The following is a 22,603-nucleotide window of genomic DNA, read 5'->3' on the forward strand; positions in this document are numbered from 1 at the left end:
ATGACAGTGATGATTGATTGCTCTGAGTGGCAACATGGGCAGAGAGGATAATGTGATCCTCGTTTTCCTTGGCCACATCGTTGGTGTAAATAGGATTTTATAGGTCAATCTGGAAACCTTGTCAACTAACCAAGTTTCAAATAGATTTTGTTCACTATAAAATTAATAAATGCCTGCTTGAAAAAAGTGAAACCCAGTGTAAAGTATGAGTGAAAAAAATGACCTATATTGTTGCCACAAAAAGAGTCATGCCACTCATTTTGACATATTTCTTTCTTCTTTTATATATTTTTAAAAGATTTTATTTATTTATTCATGAGACACACAGAGAGAGGTAGAGACAGGGAGAAGCAGAGGGAGCCTGATGCGGGACTTGATCCCTAGACTGGGCCCCGAGCCAAACGCAGATGCTCAACAGCTGGGCCACTCAGTTGTCCCTGACATATTTTAGTTGTTTTCCTGTACACTTAAAAAAAAATCTTTTGAAATTAATGTACCTTAATTTCATATCCCTCTTCCTTACCTTAAAATTATAAGCAACTTCTCATAAAAAAAAATCTTTCCAAATATGTAGTTAAGGATGTAATTACCCATTCCCCAAGGGATAATATATTTTTTACTGTTATAAATATAATGTTTAAATAATATTTAAGCAGCTGACTCATAGCTTTAATTTTTTTCTGGCTAAATAATGCCAATTAAGGAAAAAACAAAATGATAGTATGAAGAGATTGAATGTCTGCTAGAGAAATACCTATATATATAGAGAGAATTTTTCTAGATGCTATATATTTTTATACATATATATAAAATAGAAAAACTTAAAGGTAATCCAGATACATTAAAAAACTTTTATTCATACTTAATATATAAATTATAATTACGTTTTTTTATCTTAGCATATCATACATATCATTTCATGTCATTATAGAATTATATATTATAACTCCTATGGTGTTTTCACGACAGCTTTTTTTTTTTTTAAGATTTTGTTTATTTATTCATGAGAGACACTAAGGGAGAAAGAGAGAGAGAGGCAGAGACACAGGCAGAGAGGTAGAAGCAGGCTCTGTGAAGGGGGCCTGTTGTGGGACTCGATCCCAGGACTCCAGGATCACGCCCTGGGCCGAAGTCAGGTGCCAAACCCCTGAGCCACCCAGGGATCCCCTATGATAATTCTTAATAGCTGATTAACATTTATCTATTTAAGGAAACTGGAGAAGGCATATCATTTTACAAAAGCAAATAATTGGGGTGCCTGGCTGGCTCAGTGGGTAGAGCATGTAATTCTTAATCTTGTGATTAAGAAGATTGTGAGGGGGTTGTGAGTTCCAGCCCCACGTTGGGTACAAGATTATTTAAAAATAAAAATCTTAAAAAAATAATACGGGGCAGCCCTGGTGGTGCAGCAGTTTAGCGCCGCCTGCAGCCCGGGGTGTGATCGTGGAGGCCCGGGATCGATGCTTCTCCCTCTGCCTGTGTCTCTGCCCGCCCCCCCCCCCCCCCCAATAAAGAAATAAATAAATTAAAAAAGGGGAATAATATGGAGGAGTTTATAATGAAAAGAAATAGTCCCCTGCTTATTCTTCACCCTCTAGTCTTGCCCTTCAGGGGCAGTTTGTTTTTTGCCATTTTTGCTTTTAGATCCTCTGGCATTTCCTCTCTATCTCTAAATAAAATGGTTTTCTACCACCTATTGACTCTGCTTTGATGAATGATATTTCAGTTTTCTTACAATCCTCTCTTCTTTCCTCTGTTTACTCTCAATATAGTTAAGTCATTGTTTTTGGTCCCTTAACAACTAAGCCAATTTTTAGAACATACAATTTGAGTGCTTGATAGAAATCATATTCTATTCTATTAATTAATTTTGGGAGAGAAAGCTGAACAGGAGGAGGAATGGTGGGAAGGGGCAGAGGGAGAAGGAGAGCATGCAGCCCTGAGATCATGACCTGAGCCAAAACCAACAGACACTTAACCCCCTGAGCCACCTAGGCACCCCAAAAATCATAGTCTAAAATGACACAGAACAATGTTGTTTAATTTTATGTCTTGTTTCCTTTTTAACTATTGCTTATGGAACATTTATTCTTTTTTTTTTTTCTGGTGTCACCTTTAAGAGAATTTCTAATGTGAACCTCTATATTGAGAGAGAATGATAATCTCCATGGAATCTTTCCTGTGAGGTTGCAGGTGTTCTCATCTGGCTTCTGAATAAATTAGATTAAACTTTAGGAAAACCTTTGTTTCTCATCCAAATGTAGTTTTAGGTATGGTGTCAATTTGTTCTCTTGGGATTTTCCTCTTTGTACTGTTTAAACCTGAATTATGTTAAGAGTACTGAAAAATATGTTTTTAAAGATTATGAGTTTTCCTTTTAGAACCAGTGATCATTTCCTTAAAGAATCTTCATTAGAGGGCAGCCAGGTGGCTCAGCAGTTTAGTGCTGTCTTCAGCCCAGGGCGTGATTCTGGAGACCCGGGATCAAGTCCCATGTCAGGCTCTCTGCATGGAGCCTGCTGCTCCCTCTGCCTGTGTCTCTGCCTCTCTCTCTCTCTCTCTCTCTTTCTCTCTGTGTCTCTCATGAATAAATAAATAAAATCTTAAAAAGAAAAAAAAAGAATCTTCATTAGAGGATATAGGAATTTATTTCATTATACAATTTGTGAATTGGTCCATTTTCCACTAACCAGTAATTCGGTATTAAAGTTCCATTTTATTTGTTCCATTTATTTTTTGACAAGGGTTTCATGATTTACTTTTAGTTCTGCTGCACTTTGTGCTGATTTGTTTTTGTGGCCATATCAGTGAAGCAGATATAGTGATTTAAAGAGTTTTGTTACCTCCTGCTATCCCTCTAGCTTATACAGTTCCTTTGTATACTAACCTTGCTAACCAAAACTGATCTAAAACTCATTTATTTCTTTTTAATTTAATATTTTTCTGTTCTAAGAATAGTCATTTTTTGTGTATATATGTAATACAACTCATGTACTTCAGGCTTACAGATGCCCTATATACCAAGTTAAATTGTATATTTAAAAATAATTTTTGCACCTGTGGCTCTGTCCGTTAAGTGTCCATCCGTTAAGAGTCCGACTCTTGGTTTTGGCTGAGGTTGTGAATTCTGTGTTGGGCTCTGCCTTCAGTGTGGGGTCTGCTTGAGGATTCTCTCTCTCTCTCTCTCTCTATCTCTCTGTCTGTCTCCCTCCCTTCCTCCCTCTACACCCCCTTACCCCTTGCTGCATGTGCACGTGTTCTCTCTTTCCTTTTTTCTCTCTCAAAAATAAAAGTAATAATTTGTATGTTGTTATAAAGATTTTTATGAACCTAATGTTTAATTTGTGGGTAGAATATTAGTAGTGTCAAATTTTTTTTTGTATTAGGCAATATATAAGGTACATTCCTAAATTTATCTATAATCTTCATTACATCCCTCTAAAAGATTTCCTTATTTTATATGGTGGGAAAGTGACACTTCGACTTATTTGCCCATAGTAATACACCTGCTAAATGATGGAGCTGAAGTTAGGTATGGTTATGTTTTTTCCTGTCATATTTTTGGTACCTCATCTTATAACATATGAAGGAATAGGAAAAAAACCAACATAAATAGTAATTAGTACGTTAGAAATGTTGCTAAGTTTGCTGTTGTTTCAGTGAAGCCCATGATTGAAGTTCAGATTTGGTGAGTTAGGAGAAAGTAACTTTGCCACCTCTTTTCCTGCAGTCATAGTTGATTCTTTATTTTCCCTGTTGATGTCTTTAGTTACTGTGATGTATTGCAGTTAGAAACTATAAGTCATCTCTGATGCTCTTTGATTAAAGTTATTGTTATTTTTTAAAATTTTGTTTTAATTGAATCCTATGTGAAAATCATCTCCTTTCCTATTACCTATCTTGTTTCCTCAGCTCTTGCTTCTGTCTCTTTCTTTCAACTTTATTGAGATGAAATTCAATTATCGTATAACTCACCCATTTAAAGTATACGATTTAGTGGATTTTATTATGTTCAGAGTTGTACAGCTATAACCACAGTCAGTATTTGGACATTTTTGTTACCCCCCCAAAAAATCCTGTGTCCCTTATTATCCTGTCATCCCCAGCCCTAGGCAACCACTAATCTACTTTCTGTTTTTTACAGATTTTCCTATTCTGGACATATCATATAAATGTAATCATAAAGTATCATCTAGCCCTTTGTGATGTTATATCTCTTTAGCATAATATTTTTATCACTGATTATCTATTGTATGGATATACAATATTTATTTTATCTGTTGATAGGTAACTTCAGATGATTGATATTTGAGTTATTCCCACTTTGTGTAGCTAGTAGGGGTAAAGTTGCTATCAATTTTTTAAAAAAGATATTTATTTATTTATTTATTTATTTATTTATTTATTTATTTATTTATTTATTTGAGAGAGATAGTGACAGAGATAGAATAGGAGCAGTGGGGAGAGGAGAAGCAGGCTCTGGGCAGGGAGCCTTACGTGGGACTTGATCTCAGGTCCCAGGACCCAAGGATCATGACCCAAGCCGAAGGCAAATGCTCAACCAACTGAGCCACCCAAGCGCCCCCCCCCCCTTAAGATTATTTATTTATTTATTTGAGACAGCGAGAGGCTATCAATTTTATGTACACTTTTTGTGTCAACATTCTAGCTTCTCCCTTCTCATCACAAAATACAAAAGACGTAAGATTTTAAAAATTTCAGTGGCTCCTCTTTGCTGAAAGCAAGAAATTAAAATGTCTTACTAAGGAATATGTAATTCTTCACAGCTTGGCTATAAAATCAGGCTGTGGTTGTACCAATCCCATTTCTTTCTATTGAACTCTATCTCTCTCTCTCCTCTGCAGACCCTTTCTAAAGAGAACCCTTTACCTGTTTGCAGAATATGTTTTGCCTTCTTACCTCTGTACCCATTAAATTTCTTTTCAATATCTTGCCTCTAATTCTTGGTCTTAAATGATGCTTTTTACTTCTCAAGGTGCAACTCAGATGTCACCAAACCTTTCCAAAGTTTCAGACCTGAAACTAGTTTTAAGCAATACTTTACATATACATCAAATAGCAATTATCACATGATTCATTTCTTTATTTACCTGTGACTCCATAATGGAGCTCCTTTCAGACAAAGGTTATTTTATTTCTATAGCTTAATACAGTGCCTGACAGAGCATTGAATGACGCTTGCTGTTGACCTTATGACAAAGGAGTTTTACCTTTGCGGTTTGTATCAAACTGGTTTGTATTATGATCACTGCATGGTATCTCTTCTTTCCCTTATATTGTGTCTTAACACCAGCAGACCCAGTATTTTTTTAAAAAATGTTTTTTATTATACCTCAATTATAAACAATGATGAACCAACCTAAAGTAAAATCTGTTGTTGTGTCTTCTCTTTCCCTATGGTCCTAGGTTTAAATTGATCCAAGGACTGCTGAAATTGGCTTAGTCACCTTTTGCCTTTCTAATTCTGAACTTTTCTTTTTTTTTCTTTTTCTTTTTTTAAAGATTTTATTTATTTATGAGAGACACAGAGAGATCGAGAGAGGCAGAGACATAGGCAGAGGTAGAAGCAGCCTCCATACAGGAAACCTGATGCAGGACTCTGTCCCGGGTCTCCAAGATCACGCCCTGGGCTGAAGGTGGCACTAAACCGCTGATCACCTCGGCTGCCTGGAGAGAGAAATTCTTAAGCAGACTCCATGCCCAGCACAGAGCTGGACAGGGACTTGATCTCATGACCTTGAGATCTTGACCTGAGTTAGATCAAGAGTTGCATCCTTAGCTGACTGAGCCACCCTGGCACCCCTCTCTTTCTTGTTGATGGGTGGACATTTGTAGTGATAATGTCAGAGAGAATGTGAAAAATGTCGTAATATTAAGTGAAGTTTTCTATATCCAGTATGGTGCTCCTTTTTAGTTGAGTAGACCAGCTTTTATTTATTTCCCGATATCTGTAATAAATATCTATAGATAGTGGGAATGAATGATCTGAAGGAAATAGTAAGATGATATAAAAAACTAAGGGCGAAAACTACTTACCTATCTAGCTTGTAGAGGATCATAATATTAAAAGTAGCCAAGTAAGGAAAGCTTTGGAATCTTTCCAGCCTACCCCACCCACATTGAACCTGGTTATTTCCATGTGGGAGCTGAAGCTTTTGGAATGTTTTTAGATGACCTCACTAAATAAACTTTGTCATAGTATTAAAAGAAGTCAGATTTGGCTTCTCAGACATAAACCATATACTCTTTTTACCTTTATATGAATCGTTTATTGTTGAAAACATTAATATTACTTGATAGGAATTCTGAATTTTGTTTTGTAGTCCTTTTAGTAAAGATTTAATTATGTGTTTTTTCCATATTAGGCATATTATATATATGCAATAAATAAAACACAGTACCTCATACATGTGTATAACATTTATCAATATATGCATTCAATCAGTGCCTGTCTAGAATCCAGTCAAAATTCTATATGGGATTGCTTCTTTAAGTTTAGGGATGCCTGGGTGTCTCAGCAGTTGAGCGTCTGCCTTCAACTCAGGGCGTATTCCCGGAATCCTGGGATTGAGTCCCATATTGGGCTCCTTGCATGGAGCCTGCTTTTCTCTCTGCCTATGTCTCTGCCTCCCTCTGTTTCTCCTTAAATAATTAAATAAATAATAAACAAACAAATAAAAGCTTAAAAAAATAAAAAGTTTAGGAATGCCTGGGTGGCTCAACATTTGAGCGTCTGCCTTCAGCTCAGGGCATGATCCCGGAATCCGGGATCCAGTCTGTCCCACATCCAGCTCCCTTTGGGAGCCTGCTTCTCCCTCTGCCTTTGTCTTTGCCTCTCTCTCTGTCTCCCTCTCTGCGTCTCATGAATAAATAAAATAAATCAATCTTAAAAAGAACAGTTTATATTTCATGATGATCATGATGAGGGTACCCCTAGAGCCAGATTCATTAACTGGCTGCCTATGTACTTAATTTGTAGATGTGCTTTTGCCTTGTACAGTGTTTTTGAAGTCAGGAAAGTTTCCTTTTTTTTTTTTTTTTAAAGATTTATTTCTTTATTTATTCAGAGAGAGAGAGAGAGGCAGAGACATAGGCAGAGGAAGAAGCAGGCTCCATGCAGGAAGCCAAACATGGGACCCTATCCCAGGTCTCCAGGATCACACCCCGGGCTGCAGGCGGCGCTAAACCGCTGCACCACCGGGGCTGCCTGAAGTCAGGAAAATTTCATTTAAAAATCCTTGTTTTGGGTTTCTCTTGAAAACTTGGAAGATAGAACATTATTTATCTGGAATTCCTGAATGGCAGGACTTTGACTACAGCTAAGTGTCTGTGTATTTATTGCTTTGAAGGGTGAACATTCTCCCCAGTTCACCCTTTGAAGGGTGAACAGTGTCCCCAGTTCTTCATAATTTCCACACCTTATTGCTTACACCTGGCCATCCCCCCAACCCCATATGTTTCCTGCATGGTATTTCCTTTGTTTTGGAGTTATGAAGGAATGATCATGTTCAGGAAACATAAATGTTTTCTATATTTTCATTATTTGAAAATTGTAGTTTATATTTGTTAGCTCTTAGTTGCCCAGAATCTTTTGTCAAATCAGGTGATTTGGGGCTAAATAACCTTTATAAACCTGATTAATCTTAGTTTACATTATCTTTATGGTTTACCTTCATATTTCAAAAGATCTTTCAATTTATATTGGTCAGCAACCACCAAATAATCGTTTTTTTTTATAGGAAATTTTTTAAGTAGAAATCTTAAACATTTACTAGTGAGCTGAAGTTTTCACTACCTCATAGTTTTAGAGGTTCCTTCTCATGGGCCATTGTTTATTTTTTTCATATACTTTCTGTGATGTAATGACCATATAACTAATGCTAATATAGGTAATATTTTACTCCACCTATTGGGTAGTTTGCTTCTTTACATCTCTAATCTTTAGGGAGTGGAAGGAATTAAAATGTACATGTGTAAACGTGCAGAAAACTAAAAGTAGAATTTAACAAGTCATTTTAAGGTAGAAATTTAGTCAAATGTTTTCTGATTTGGAACTTTTTTGGGAATCATACTATTTTTTATCATTTATTAGAGTCATACAGGTTCTGTTGTATTGTTCTAGTTTTTCATTGAATTTCTTTATAGGAAAATATTGCATTATTGACCCATCCTCCTGTTAATGAACAGGTGTATTATTTCTAGTGTTTGCTTACTAAGAGCAATACAACCGTGAACACTTTTGTACATGTACCTTGGTGGACATTTCCTTATTTCTCACAGATGTATAACTAGGAATGGAGGAACTGGATCATAGAGTATGCCAGTTTTCATGGTTAATAGCCGCATTCTTTCCAAATGTGGTTGTACAAATTTCCATTTACACCATCAAGTGAGTGAGAATTTTAGAAGCTGCCCATTATTGCCAATGCAAAAATATAATATCTGTACAAAATACAAAAGTTCATTAGGCATATTATCTTTTAAACTTAAATACAACACACTAGTGTACTTCAAGAAATTGTTGATTAATTTTGCTTTGGATTAATATGTGAAAGACCATAATCTTTTTAGCTTCAGAATTGGTTAAGAGTTGTCATAATCAACTATTTCATACCTCTCCTCCCTGTGACAGTAATATGTTTGAAATAATGGGGAATCATGTTTTTTTCTTCATATGGAAACTTCCTGCCTCTACCTTTGAAGTACATGCATTTTAACAATATGATCTGAAATGGTGTAATTACCCAGAGAAAAAACTCTAGGATAAAAAGCTTCAATAACCATTAATTTAGGAATATTTTGAAAGAGGTATTTGAGGTTTAGTGTAACTTTGATTTTTATCCCCAACAGCTTCATTAATCCTTTGCCATTTTCTTGGGTTAGGCTTGTGTTAACTACTTAGATTTTGTATAATTTCTCACTGAAGCTCGTATACCTTTTTCCCTGGCAAAGATACTAGCTCTATAGTACACTTAAAAGCAAACATGTAGTGTGTAATGCAGGGTGACATTTATGATGGGGGTCTTTTTTGCATTGAATAGAGCACAGTTGCAGATCAGAGATATATTGCATGTAGCAGCTTGTTTCTAGGGAAAATTGTTTATAATATCATTTTCATGGTTTTCCTATTCCTTTTTAATTTAATTTAATTTTTTTTTATGGTTTCTCTCAGAAGCAAATCACTGGAATCCAATGCATTGTTTTGTTTTGTTTCCTGGTGGGGAATGGGGGTGATTTGTCACCTTCCAGAATTCAAACATGTATCCTTATCCTTTTTACTTCCTTGTTTGTAGATAATGCCTACCTATGTGAGCATTTTTATTTTCTTCAGAGGTTCCTCTGATGGGGCCCTTCGGCAGGCCCCAGGCCTCTGAGGATTTCAGGTTGGGGTCTGAGATTTTTCCTGAGCCCATTGGCCACATGAGTCACTGGTTACTGGGCCCTGGTCATTCTGTCCTCCCCTCAACTCCTTCCCATCCTGGGCAGAGAGATGCCAGCCAGCACTGCACACTTGCCGCTCCCCCTCTCCTATTACTTGGATACAGATTTATTTTCTTTGACTTACTTTATTAGTAGAATGCTTCAATTTTGGGAGGGAGTACCCTACTAGAATATATAGTACCAACGGACTTCTGTAGTTTGGAGTAGCCATTTATGAATGGCAAAGGATGCACACCTCAGGGATATTTGCCTGTACAAGTTGGTTTTCATTGGTGCTTGGTTTAAGGAAATTTTTAATGTAGTAATAGCACAATACTTTTGGCTTTGGCAAAATACCTTTTCTCTTTCAAATATTTGTATTTATTGACTGATACAATACTCTTAAAAAGTATGCTGAAACAGTTTTCAGGGAAAAATAAACCAGATGAACACTAACCTTTATCTGAAATCATTCATGTGGGTTTTTTTCCATCTTTGTCAGTATATAGGATCTCTTCACAGTTCTAAGGAGTATATTATTTCTTTTTTATTCTTTATTATTTTTATGTATTCATTTCTATTGATAACAGTCCACATCTATATATTTTTTATGTCCTTAGTCCACTTATTACTTCATTTTCCCATTTTTTTGCTATTTCTGCCTTTCTGCTACCGTATATAGTGCTGCTGAATAAATCTTGAAATTCCTAATTTTTGAGGTGAGATTATTTTCTTTAGGATTGTATCCCAATTTGAAATTGTTTTTTTGGGTATGGTTTTATGAATGTGTTTATTTATTTGGGTATGGTTTTAATGCAGTTATGATGCATTGCTCTGTAGTTTTGAAGACTCATTCACAGTACCTACCTGTATCTTGTTTCCTTAGATACCTGCCAATAGTGGGCCAAGTTTTTTTGTTTTTTGATTGCTTTTTTTTGGGGGGGGGGGTAAATTTTACTTGTTATTAATGACATGCATGAAGTAATATATTTTAATATTTATTCTGAATAGCAATTTATGTTTACATTTCCTATAATTAATTTAAAAATATGTTAATTTTTATTATCCTCAGCAAACTCAATCTTTGGTTGTTTTATCAGAATGAATTGGATATTTGACCTAACATGGATTTTACATAGCTAACTTCTTTGCTTTCACCTTTTTTCATTGTTTGAATTCCTTTTTTTAAATGTTAAAAATATATATCCATTTTGGTGTTTTACTCTAGTTATATATTAAAATAATTTGTTCTAAGACATGTGATATAAGAATATTCATTTTATAAAGCTTTGTCAAGGAGAAATTTTGCTTGCAAGAACACTTCATTTCTATTTACTGGTTTTCTAAAGTAGATGTTTAAATAGTAGTCCGATTTTTGTCCTTTGAAAAATTTTCCTGAGATTTATAAATACAGTATTTTACAGTAAACCTTGAGCCCATATAAATGTAATTTTCACTCCAAATTTGAAGCAAGGTTTTTAAAGAAAATCATAGAACTATTTAAGAAAAATTAAATATAATTACTTTAGGTCTTAAACTTTGATTATATTTTAAGATCATTCATTTCTCTTCTAGCCTGTAAGTTTTTGCCTCTCGTTAGTTCTCTGTGAATCCACTTAATTCAGCACTGGGGTCAAGGTGGCTGAGGCTATAGGTATTTAAAACTGTATTAGATAGATATAAGGGATTCTAAAGTTAGATTATCGAGGAATAGACTTTCTTCAGAGCTTCTGACTAATTGAAATCCAGGAAAAGATAATATCATTTGGAAAACACTTTCTGTTCGACCTTGTGAAAAATTTTAAGTGTAGGAGAAATCAGGGGATCTGAGAACTAAGATGGAAAATATCTAATTGAATGCTGTCTCTCTTTGAATTATGAATGTAGGCAGCAACTGTTATTAGTTCTTATTTTTTGATACTTTAGTGTAGAACACATAAGTTAACTGTATCACAAATTTATCTTAGTATCTTAATATCTGTATTTCAGTGTAATTAGTTTTGTCATAATCCCCTATGTATTTTATGCATTTAAAAATATGATTATAGGAGAGATCTGTAGTTTTTACTAGATGGTAAAAGGTTTCATGGATCCCCCAAAATTTGAGAATCTTGTCTTAAGGAGAATGGATTTTTTCACTATAGAATTACCCCCATTCATGAACGTTTGCCAAACTGTCAGTGCTAGTCTGGGTTAGATTGTAGTAGAGAGGAGCTGGCTAGGATTGATTGCTGAACTTTAGAAAGGGGCCTGGGTAGATTGTTTTGTTTTCCTTCATAGGCTGGTGAGCAGTTAATTGCCAACAATAAGTGGGAAAATATAATTTTTGTTTACTTATATATATATATTTTTTACTTATATATTTTTCTATATAAATTCATGATTATTGAACTATATGAGAAAATAAAAACGAGAAAATAAAGAGATAATTGGGATCCCTGGGTGGCTCAGCAGTTTAGCACCTGCCTTTGGCCCAGGGCATGGTCCTGGAGTCCCAGGATCGAGTCCCGCATCAGGCTCCCTGCATGGATTCTGCTTTTCCTCTGCCTGTGTCTATGCCCCTCTCTCTCTCTCGTGTGTATCTCTCATAAATAAATAAATAAAATCTTAAAAAAAAAGAGAAATAACTGTAATGCTCTCTCTTAAGATCTCTGTGTGTCTTCTTAGAGATCTTTTTAATATGACACATTATGTGTGTATATATATTTGTGTACATTTTATATATCCATATATATGTAGGCATAGAATGTATGCATAGATATATTTATAGAAATATACACACATGTATATTTAGGTGTACTGTTTTAAAAATGAGGTTATACTCTATGAGTTGCACCATTTTGTTCGGTTTTACTGAGTTATAATTTATATAACATAAAATTTTCCTTTTTAATGTGCAGTTCTGTGCGTTTTGGCAAACAGAGACATGTAGACCCCACTACAGTCAAGATATAGAACAGTTATTTCACTCCAAAAACCACCTCATGCCTCTTCTGTAGGTAGCCATCCTCTTTCCTTTGCAATCATTTATTTCTGTTTTGTTTTATAGAATGTCATATAAGTGGCATTCTATGATATGTAGTTTTATGTTTGCCGTCTTTCATTTAACATAATTTTTCCTTTAAGGTTTTCGTTTTTTTTTTTTTTTAATAAGGATTTTATTTATTTATTTGAGAGAGAATGAAAGGGTATGATCAGGGAGGAGAGATAGAGGGACAAGCAGACTGCACTGAGTGTGGAGCCTGCCTGTGCTCAATCCCAGGACTCTGAGATCATGACCTGAGCCAAAATCAAGTCAGATGCTTAACCAACTGAGGTACCCAGGTGCCCCTAGTTTTTTTGGTTTTAGATTATACTTAAAGAATCTTTTATCAGGACACCTGGGTGGCTCAGCGATTGAGGATCTGCCCTTCTGCTTAGGACGTGATCACGGGGTCCCAGGATTGAGTCCCGCATTAGGCTCCTCCATGGAGCCTGCTTCTCCTCCCTTTGCTTGTGTCTCTGCCTCTCTCATGAATAAATAAATAAAATCCTTTAAAAAAAAGGGGGGGGGGGTTTCCCTGCGGAAGTGTTTCCTTTATTTTTTTTATTTTTTAAAAAAGATTTTATTTACTCATGAGGGGGTGGGGGAGGCAGAGGGAGAAGCAGGATCCATGCAGAGAGCCTGACGTGGGACTCAATCCCATGTCTTCAGGATCACGCCCTGGGCTAAAGGCAGGGGTAAACCGCTGAGCCACCGGGGCTGCCCTGAAGTGTTTCCTTTAAAAAAAAAAAAAAAGAATCGGGCTGCCCCGGTGGCTCAGCGGTTTAGCGCCGCTTGCAGCCCAGGGCGTGATCCTGGAGACCTGGAATCGAGTCCCACGTTGGGCTCCCTGCATGGTGCCTGCTTCTCCCTCTGTCTGTGTCTCTGCCTCTCTCTCTAGCTGTGTCTCTATGAATAAATAAACTTAAAGAAAAAAAGAAGAATCTTTTATCAAACTGATGATAATAGTCTTTTTTTTTTTTTTTCTTCCCTAAGCATTCTCTTGCTTCATTTTGAAATTTTAAGTCTTTAGTTGGTCTGGCACTTATTTTAGTATACATTGTGAGGCAGAGAATTAAATTTTTTAAATCAGCCAGTCCAGCTGTATTTATTAAGACTGAGTTACTAGTATAAAACTCTTACTAAATATTGATTTCCTCACAGGTAACACAAGTAGCGAGACAACCGGGACCCCCGACCCCTTCCCCTTATTCAGCACATGAAATAAACAAGGGGCATCCAAATCTTGCGGCAACGCCCCCGGGACATGCATCGTCCCCTGGACTCTCTCAAGTAAGAAAAACTTCTTTATTGCTAAGGAAATTTCCATATAAAAGCAGTATTCTATTTTTTAAAGCGAACTTCAGAGCAGTAACATACAACAACTTGAAGAATAGTTTTTATTTTATTTATTTAATTGGTATTTTTTTAGACACCTATCATAATTGTGGCTACTGACAGTTTTATACAGTTTCATTTATGGAGTCATTCAACATGAACTGCCAGTGATATTGCTTTTCCTTTTATGTTGTTTAAGGAATTAGAGTATGATTATAAAGTCCATTTTAAACACCACTTGTTTAAAAAAAAATAAAATAAAATAAAATAAACACCACTTGTTTGCTTTCTAGTGTGTAATCTGCTAGTCTTCCTTTTCTCTCGTTTTGGTGGAGTGTTGATGGTTATTTTCTACTTAAGAAAAAATTGTAGTGTTTTTACCTCAGAGCAATTGCAGTGGGCTTCTTTGTTGGTTGGTTTGGTTTTTGATTTCATCAATACGTTATTGGTCTTGATTAGGCTTAAAATTATTTGGACTGTTAGAGAATAGTGAACTCCAGTGTATTTCCAATGAACAGGCACAGGGGATATTGAAACACTGTGATAAGAAATCATAGTGGGTCCCCTTCATTTTAAGGCATTTCTTAATATATTGATTAGCTTGTACCAGTTCACCATTTTTATGCTTGCTTGGGCTTCGTTGTGGTAAAGAGCATGCTAGAACTGTGAAGTGTCTTATTGGAATGCGGAGAGAGTCAAGCTATTTGACTCATGCTGTTTGAGACTGTCAGTGTTTATACATAACAACTGTTCCTTTTAATAATGAAAATATTATTTTTGATTGTTGCTTCCATATTTTAGGGCTTTTAGAAGTTACTTAATGAGAGATAAAGTATTATTTATTTAAAATAATGATAAAAATTGTTGATTATAAGTAAAATGGCTGATACTGTTTAAAGACAGTAGAACATTTGGAGAAGGAACGTACAACTTACCAAACCATGATTGATATTTTAAGAAATACATAATTTAATTTGGACTTAGTTTTATGCTTTAGTTTGGTTTAAGTCATTTAATTTTGAGTTTTCAAACTAAAATGTCAAAATGAACTCTTACTGTTTAAAATGAGGTTCTTGTGTTGATTTTCATGGCACTGAGCAGAACCAAGTTACTTACATTGTAGGTTAGTTCGTTTCTAACAGGAGGGAAAAACTATGTAATAATTTGAATAGGGGAAGTTTAATATAAAAGATTATTCAGGGTTATCCTGTCTGGCTCAGTAGGTAGAGCATGTGACTCTTGATCTGGGGGTCATGGGTTTGAGCCCCATGTTGGGTATATAGATTACTTGAAAGAAGAGATTATTCAGTTTAACTAAGGATTGGAGCAATCAGGGACTGGCTTATTAATGAAAGAGAACTCTAAAGAATATACAGGTAGCAAAAATAAGGAGCAGATGCTTATTCTGGGGCTGAGGCAAGGATACATATGAAAGAGCCTTCTTCTCCAGGGCTGATATTGTAGAGTGCATTGCTGTGGCTCACCTAAGAGTATAGAAGTTAGTGTATTGTTATATACATGGAATATGCTAGAAATCCTTCCTCTGGAATTTGCTAGAAATGCACCTATGGAGTGTTGGGGAAAGTTGGATTTTCTAGTGCCAGTCTTCTTTAGCAAAGAACTGCTGCTGTGGTACAGTGGCTAGAGGTTCCTTATATAGATTCTCTGTTTACCATAGATTTTTCAGATAAACTTGGATATGCTAGATTATAAGTCCTACATGGTAGAGCAGCCTGTATCACAACTTTCTGCAGTGTCTTCTTTTATTCTGTTCTTCACTCAAGATTGGAAATTCCCTGCGTATCTTTGTAGGTTGGTCAAAGTTTAGCACTCTCAAATATAGTGTATGTTGTTTTTAAAATTCATAAGAAGCCTACTAAACCTTGTCTCTCTCCCTCCTTTTTTTCCCATAATAATTAGTGTTAGGTTAGAGACTTCTCCCCCATCTTGGGCTGAGATCAGATCAGACTTTTTTGAATAGGGCATGATGTGGCTCACTGAATGGTAGAGAAATTGTTGTGGTGACATGCCAGTGGAACTTACTAGACACCCACCCTCTGTAACTTGTGAGGATTCTGCCCTCTAGGGTAGTGAGGGAAAGCTCTTCACAGATAGATTTCATAGAGGAGGTATTTTGTTGAAAACTACCTAAAATGACCATGGGTAGCTGTTATCCATTGGGTACTGCTGGCTTCTCTACATTGCTATAGAAGCCTTGCACTGAATATGCTGTGCAAGCCAGGGCAGCTGAGTACTGGAGAGGCCAGATTCTGGAAAAGCTGTCCGTACTGCAGGAGCTTGATGTGCAAACCAGATAAGAGTCAGGAATCAAAAACCTTTCTGCCTGCCGTATTTTTATAGGGCCCTCTATTGACAAAGCTTAACATTATGTCAACTGAAATGGAAAAATACTTAAAATATTTAAATATTAAGGAGCTCAGATCCATTTTGATTGTACAAACACTATAAATTTTGAGCTTAAAAGACAAGCAACTGATTAGTGGCACATAAAGGGAAAAACTTAATTCTCAGCTTCAAATTATTATTATTTCGAGTTATGATTTGATGTAGGCAGTTGGCTCAAAGCACTTAAGTTTTCTGAAAGACCTTACTGCTTAAGAATGCATAGTTTGCATTTAAAAAAGAGTGGTCTCGCTGTGGTTTCATGTCTTCATGTCTTTATGTATACGATTTTATTAGTAGCCTTTAGGAGTCAAAGTACATGAATCCCAGGAGAAGGGTCACCAAGTATTATCTATCTTGCTTTTCTTTGTGGTCTCTTTGCTACCATATTGCCTATTTGATGAAGGAACCCAGTAAAACATACCTGGTTCACAATCCCCTTTTTCCTTTCCCTTTCAGGCAGAGGCTGACTTAAATGGATTCATTTGTTTCCTAACAATGTCTTAACCTCTGTTGATAGAGGGAGGAATTTTTTCTGATTTGGCATGCTTGGAAAATTGAGGAGTTTTGTGGGAACCTCAGTCTTCTTAGGTTTAATAATGGACATGTACCTGGATCGTAATGGAAAGCAGAGCCTTCAAAATAAAGAAAAAGGATTACATTTGGACTCAAACAGACCTAGCTTTTGGGGGCTCCGTCTTTCACTTTCTGGTTACGGTTACATAATGTTGTGTAAATTATTTAATATTTCTAGAACATGGTTTCATCATTCACTATATAGGTGAGAATCAGAATTCAAATACCCTTCAAGAGGATTGTTATGAAGATTATATAAAATTCTACCTTAGAATAGGACATACTAAATGCTTTCAGTAAATGGCATTTATTTTCATTCCTGTCAGACTTGGTTCTCTTCAGGCTTTATAGATGTGTGTGAGTGTGTGTGCCTGTGTGTATATGTGTGTCTAACTCATCTAATTTAGCTACATATGACTGGTATTAGTGTGAAATTCAAAAGCTCTCCCCAAGAATTTGAGATATCCTCCAAGTCTTTGCTTATCTCATGTCTTTGCTTTATCATTTGCAGGATAAAAAGAGGAGGTCAATCTTGGTCATTTTCTTTTAGCAGTAGTGTGGTTTATTTATTTATTTTTTTAATTTATTTATTCTTGAGAGATCCACACACAGAGAGAGAGGCAGAGACACAGGCAGAGGGAGAAACAGGCTCCTTGTGGGAAGCCCAGTGCTGGTATCATCCCAGGTCCCCAGGATCACCCCCTGAGCGGAAAGCAGACACTCAAGCATTGAGTCACCCAGGTGTCCCAGTGTGGTTTATTCTTACGTAGAAATCAATTGAAGATAAGAATAAAGAAATTCTTTTAGCCATATGCCCACCCCCCCCCTTTTTAAAAAGATTTTATTTATTTATTCATGAGAGACAGAGAGGTAGAGACACAGGCAGAGGGAGAAGCAGGCTCCATGCAGGAGCCTGACGTGGGACTCGATCTCAGGTCTCCAGGATCACACCCTGGGCTGAAGACAGTGCTAAACTGCTGAGCCACCCGGGCTACCCGCCATATGCCCTTTTTGATGAGTATCCTCTGCTTCTGTGTATCAAGTCTTTTTGACCCAAGTAGCTATCTATGTCTGTGACTTACTGTTTGACAGTAAATGAATCTGTTAGGGTCTCAGTAAAAATAGCTAAGTTGAAGAAAAGTGAATTTCATACCTTTGAAACATAAAATAGGCAAAATATAGGGAACTGTTGGTTTCCAGTCTATTTCTTAAATAATCAGTGGCAACCTCTTCATCTACTACTTTCCTATGTGTACATGCCAGATTTTAGGGCTTTATTTGTATTTTCGTTGTTATGACTTCTAAACTTTCCCAGTCCTCTCCCCGCCAGAGGTTTTTTGTTTTTTTGTGGGCTTTTTTAGGAAAAGGGGGTGGGCCAGAGGGAGAGAGAGACTCTCAAGCAGGTTCCGTGCCCTTTATCTCATGACCCTGATGTCATGACATGAGCTGAAATCAAGAGTCAGAGGCTTAATCAACTGAGCCACCAAGGTGCCCCCTCTGGAGGTTTTGTTTAATCAGAGTGAAAAACTTTGGACTATTAGACTGTAAGAGATTAATAGTTAAAATGTTATTTTCAAACACAGTTAATTTGAGAGACATAGAGCCTTTTTAGGTGTGAATTCTTTGCATTTACCCTGAAATGCCAGCATTTTAATAGTCTCTAAGCCCAAAATGCCCTTACTTGGGAAATGGTGAAGAATGTGGAATTTAAAAGTATCTTTTAGAGAAGATTTCAAAGTAAGTAGAAAAATGTACTGTCCCAGGAGTCAGGAGACCTGAGTTAAGAGTCTTAGCCCTACCAGTATTATTTCAAAGTTTGATCCAGAGAATATTCTTATTAATGAGCAGTTTTTCTTTTTGTAAACGAGAGGCTTTTATTAATGAGATTGGATTTCCCTTTATCTTCATGGGTTTTAGAAACTTCAGAGTATGCAGTTCTTAATATTAAAATCTTTTGAATGTTATATTTTTAATTAAAATTAGGCAAACCTTTATTTTGTTTTATTTTTTAATCTTTTTAAAAATATCAGAAGTTTGTTATTTGAATTATTTTAAATTACTTAAGCAAAACAAAAGTGTTTCCTACCTATTGCTTAATTGTAGTTACACATTTGCTTTAACTCAGTTAAGTTTTGCACAGTTGAGCTAAATTACCAAACAAGGAGGTCAGACTGGCATTGATTACCAGGTTCAACATCTAGTCCTTTTGTTTTTCTTTCTCTTGATGTCACTGTGTGGCTGTGTGACTCCTAAGCTTTTATTAATTGTTGTTACGAGAAGGCGTGTCAGAACATTGCTGAAGAAATGGAGTGATAGATGTTTTCTGCCTTCTTTTCCTGGGATTTCTTTTGGTTCCTCTTTCTTCTGAGAGATCAACTCATTATGTTTTATAATGGACTGAGAATGGTGAAGGTTTATGATCCCCTGGTTCAGTTCTTCATTATTTCTGGAAATACTAAGCAAAGGACTCCTGTACTGAGGAATAGTGACTGGTCATTATATTTCTTCTTTTTAAAAATTTTAATTCCAATATAATTAACACAGTGTTTTACTAGTTTTAGATATATAGTACAGTGATTCAGCATTGCTCAGTGCTCATTGTGATAAGTGTTTAAAAAACTTTAGTACATTTCAGTTGACTCATGGTTTCTATAATCTTTCTTCACTTTATCCAAATTCCAGACTTCAGTTTCCTTTCAGAAGCCTTATTTTACTACAGAAAAATTCTCATGTTTCTTTGCAGTTTTTGAGCAATTTTTTCTGAGTTCACAAACTGCTTTTTCTTTATTATTAAGATAGTGATTTTTATTTACTACATGCAAATTTTTATACTTTTTTGTGTGTTTCTTTTCTTTTATGAAGAAAATAAATTCTGATTTGACAACTGACAATTTTGCTAATAAGTAGAATAAAATAGAGGAAGCTTAGGAATTTTTTTCACATTTCATTATTGTAATATAGGAGTATTGACTTTCTTTAAAAAAAAGAAAGAAAAGCAAAATTTATTGCTTTTTACTCCCTTCCTCCCATGGAACACATCATGGCTATCTAAGGCAGCCTTTTTTTTTTGAGATGAGTGGTGCTTGGAAGCTGCATTCCTGGCACATAGGGATTTGATAATGGGTTCAGAAACTTGTAGTACTGACTGTATTTTGTTGGTCCTCATGGTTTCAAATCATTTGTTTATGACACCCAGTTGGTAATATATGTATTTAAAAAATTGAAAACTTCTTCAACACATATTGTCCTTAAGCACTTTATCAATTTACATACCTTTACAAATGTCATTAGTACAGAAGTTATAAGGACCTGTATAATATCCAGATCATTTATTTCTATGATTTTATTTGGTATATACTAAATAATTGTGGTAAGCATTTTCCTCTAATTGTTTACATTTATTTTCATGTTGTCAGCTGGAGAATTTCAGTTGTTTTGTCTTTTTTGTCTTTATTATTAAAACAATTGCACCCGTATTCCTAAGGGAATTACTATGTTTTCCTGCCAGGTGAATTTCATTTTTTATGCAGTCTTGTAACTTAACGTGAAACATGCATGCCTAAAGTAGATTTTATATGCTTGATTATACTTTTCATTGCATGTACCTAGAAAAAAATTGCAGTGATTTTCTTTCAAAAAGTCTTTCATTAGGTTAAAATTTATTCCAGTTTTATGTTTATTATTATTTTTTAAAGATTTTTGTTTGTTTGTTTGTTTTTGGGTCAAACCATTTTATTGCGGTGCTTCAGGGTAAAGGTGGGAGGGGAGGAGGGCAGGAAGCTCCGACGTCCTCTGCCCAGCCGGAACCTGGCTGGTCCCGCGTCACAGTCCCCGAAAGCAAAGATTTTATTTACTAATGAGAGACACAGAGATTGGCAGAGACGTTGGCAAAGGGAAAAGCAGGCTCCCTGTGGGGAGCCCGGTGCAGGACTTGATCCCAGGACTCTGGCATCTGGACCTGAGCCAACCACTGAGTCACCTGATTGCCCTTTGTTAGTTTTGTTTTTTTTTTTTAAACTGTTATTGCAGGGATGATAGTTACATTGTAATTATTATTCACATTTTTGTCATCCTGAACTTAAAGTTCTAGATTCTGTTTGGCAAATCTGTAAGATGATAATTTTTATTTTGAAATATTAAAAATTTTAAAATAGTGAAAAGTTTTAAATCCTACATTAATTAAACATTGTTTTGAAAAGCCAAAGAATTTTGAAAGAATCAATCTGTAAAAACTGTGATTTCATAAACATTTCTTAGGTTGTCTTTGATATAAGCTCAGGTTTTATTGATCATGTTTATTTTTATCCAAACTCTGTCAGTGAGAAAAAGGTTTAGGATTCTCTCTTTCGGGCAGCCCTGGTGGTGCAGCGGTTTGGCGCCGCCTGCAACCTGGGGTGTGATCCTGGAGACCCGGGATCGAGTCCCACATCAGGTTCCCTGCATGGAGCCTGCTTCTCCCTCTGCCTCTCTCTCTGTCTCTATGAATAAATAAATACAATCTTAAAAAAAAAAACTGAAAAAAAAAAGTACAGGATCATTTTTAAAAAAAAAAGGATTCTCTCTTTCACATCTTTAGAGTTGCTCCCTCTGGACACATCCTGAGGGGAGTGTTGCTTCCTCTTTCTCCTCTTCTTCATTGAGGATAGTTGACACACAGTGTTACATTAGTTTCAAATGTACAGCGTAGTGATTAAGCGACTCTATATTGTGCTCACCACAAGTGTAACTGTCATGTGTCACTATACAATGCTATTATAAACTGCTGACTGTATTCTCTCTAGTGTAACTTTTATTCCTATGACTTATTCATTCCCTAACTGGAAGCCTTTGTCTCCTACTTCTTTTCACCAATTTTGCCAATTCCTCCACCACCCCCTTCCCTTGGGCAACCATCAGTTTGTTCTCTGTATAAGTCTGATTCTCCTTTTTTTTTTTTTTTTATTTCTGTGGGTACTACTCATCTGTTTTAATAGGTAGTGCATTCTCTCAGCATTTTCCTTGCAAGTTTACCACTGTGGAATTTCACATTTCCCTTATTTCCTCTAGTTTTAGAGAAATTCATTTCAGTGCCATCAATCTGTTTTTCACCTGGCTGTGACATTCAGATTTTTAAAGATTTTTATGGTTCTGAAAATTGCAAGTTCAGTTCAGCTACAGAAATTAGCATTTGCTAGTAAATTTTGGGATAAAAAACTGAACAGGTGAATTTTAAAGAGAATCAGGAGATGGAGCAGCCGTACGATTCAATTCAAACTACTTGTGATATTTCCTGCAGAAATTCATATTCCATCTGTCCTAGTCGGCCTGGGCTGCTATAACAAAATACCATAGACTGGATGGCTTAAACAACAGAAATTCATTTCTCATTTATCTGGACACTGGGAAGTCCAACCTCAAAGTACTGGCTTTTGGTTCCTTGTGAGGTCATGTTTGGGTTCAGAAGGCCACCCTCTTGTTATGTTCTCACATGGAAGAGAAAGAGACGTGCAAGTTCTGTGGTGTATCTTGTAAAGGCACTAATGCTATCTTTATGACCTCATCTAAACCTAAGTATCTCTTCAAAGACCCTATCTTCAAATATCACATTGGGGATAGGACTTCAATATATGAATTTTGGGGATGGGTGAGGGAGACACACAGCTCCATCCATGGCACAATTTATGTGATTCAGAGAGCTGTGAGGAAAGTGGGCAGATAGGACTATGGAAAAAAGGTATTAGATGGTGTAAGTACCAACAGTAGGTGAATATTCTCCTGATTTTAATTGTATGGATAGGTATACGTATTTATACCTCAGATTAATGGGGAGGGAGAATCAGTTTG

At 36.0% G+C, this 22,603-nt stretch overlaps 1 protein-coding gene across 49 annotated transcripts in view; it reads left to right on the forward strand.

Annotated features, from left to right (window-relative positions):
* EIF4G3 (eukaryotic translation initiation factor 4 gamma 3) overlaps nt 1-22,603 on the forward strand; it is a 333,558-nt gene that overhangs the window by 119,113 nt on the left and 191,842 nt on the right. For 38 of the 49 annotated variants that reach the window (XM_072750926.1, XM_072750903.1, XM_072750897.1 and 35 more), the window contains one exon: nt 13,628-13,756. The exons of the other annotated variants lie outside the window; for them this stretch is intronic. In XM_072750926.1, coding sequence (XP_072607027.1) covers nt 13,628-13,756 — 129 coding nt within the window. The remainder of the gene's footprint in view (nt 1-13,627; nt 13,757-22,603) is intronic. 49 annotated transcript variants of the gene reach the window in all.

The sequence above is a fragment of the Vulpes vulpes genome, chromosome 2 (assembly GCF_048418805.1).
Source record: "Vulpes vulpes isolate BD-2025 chromosome 2, VulVul3, whole genome shotgun sequence".
Classification (NCBI taxonomy): Eukaryota; Metazoa; Chordata; class Mammalia; order Carnivora; family Canidae; genus Vulpes; species Vulpes vulpes.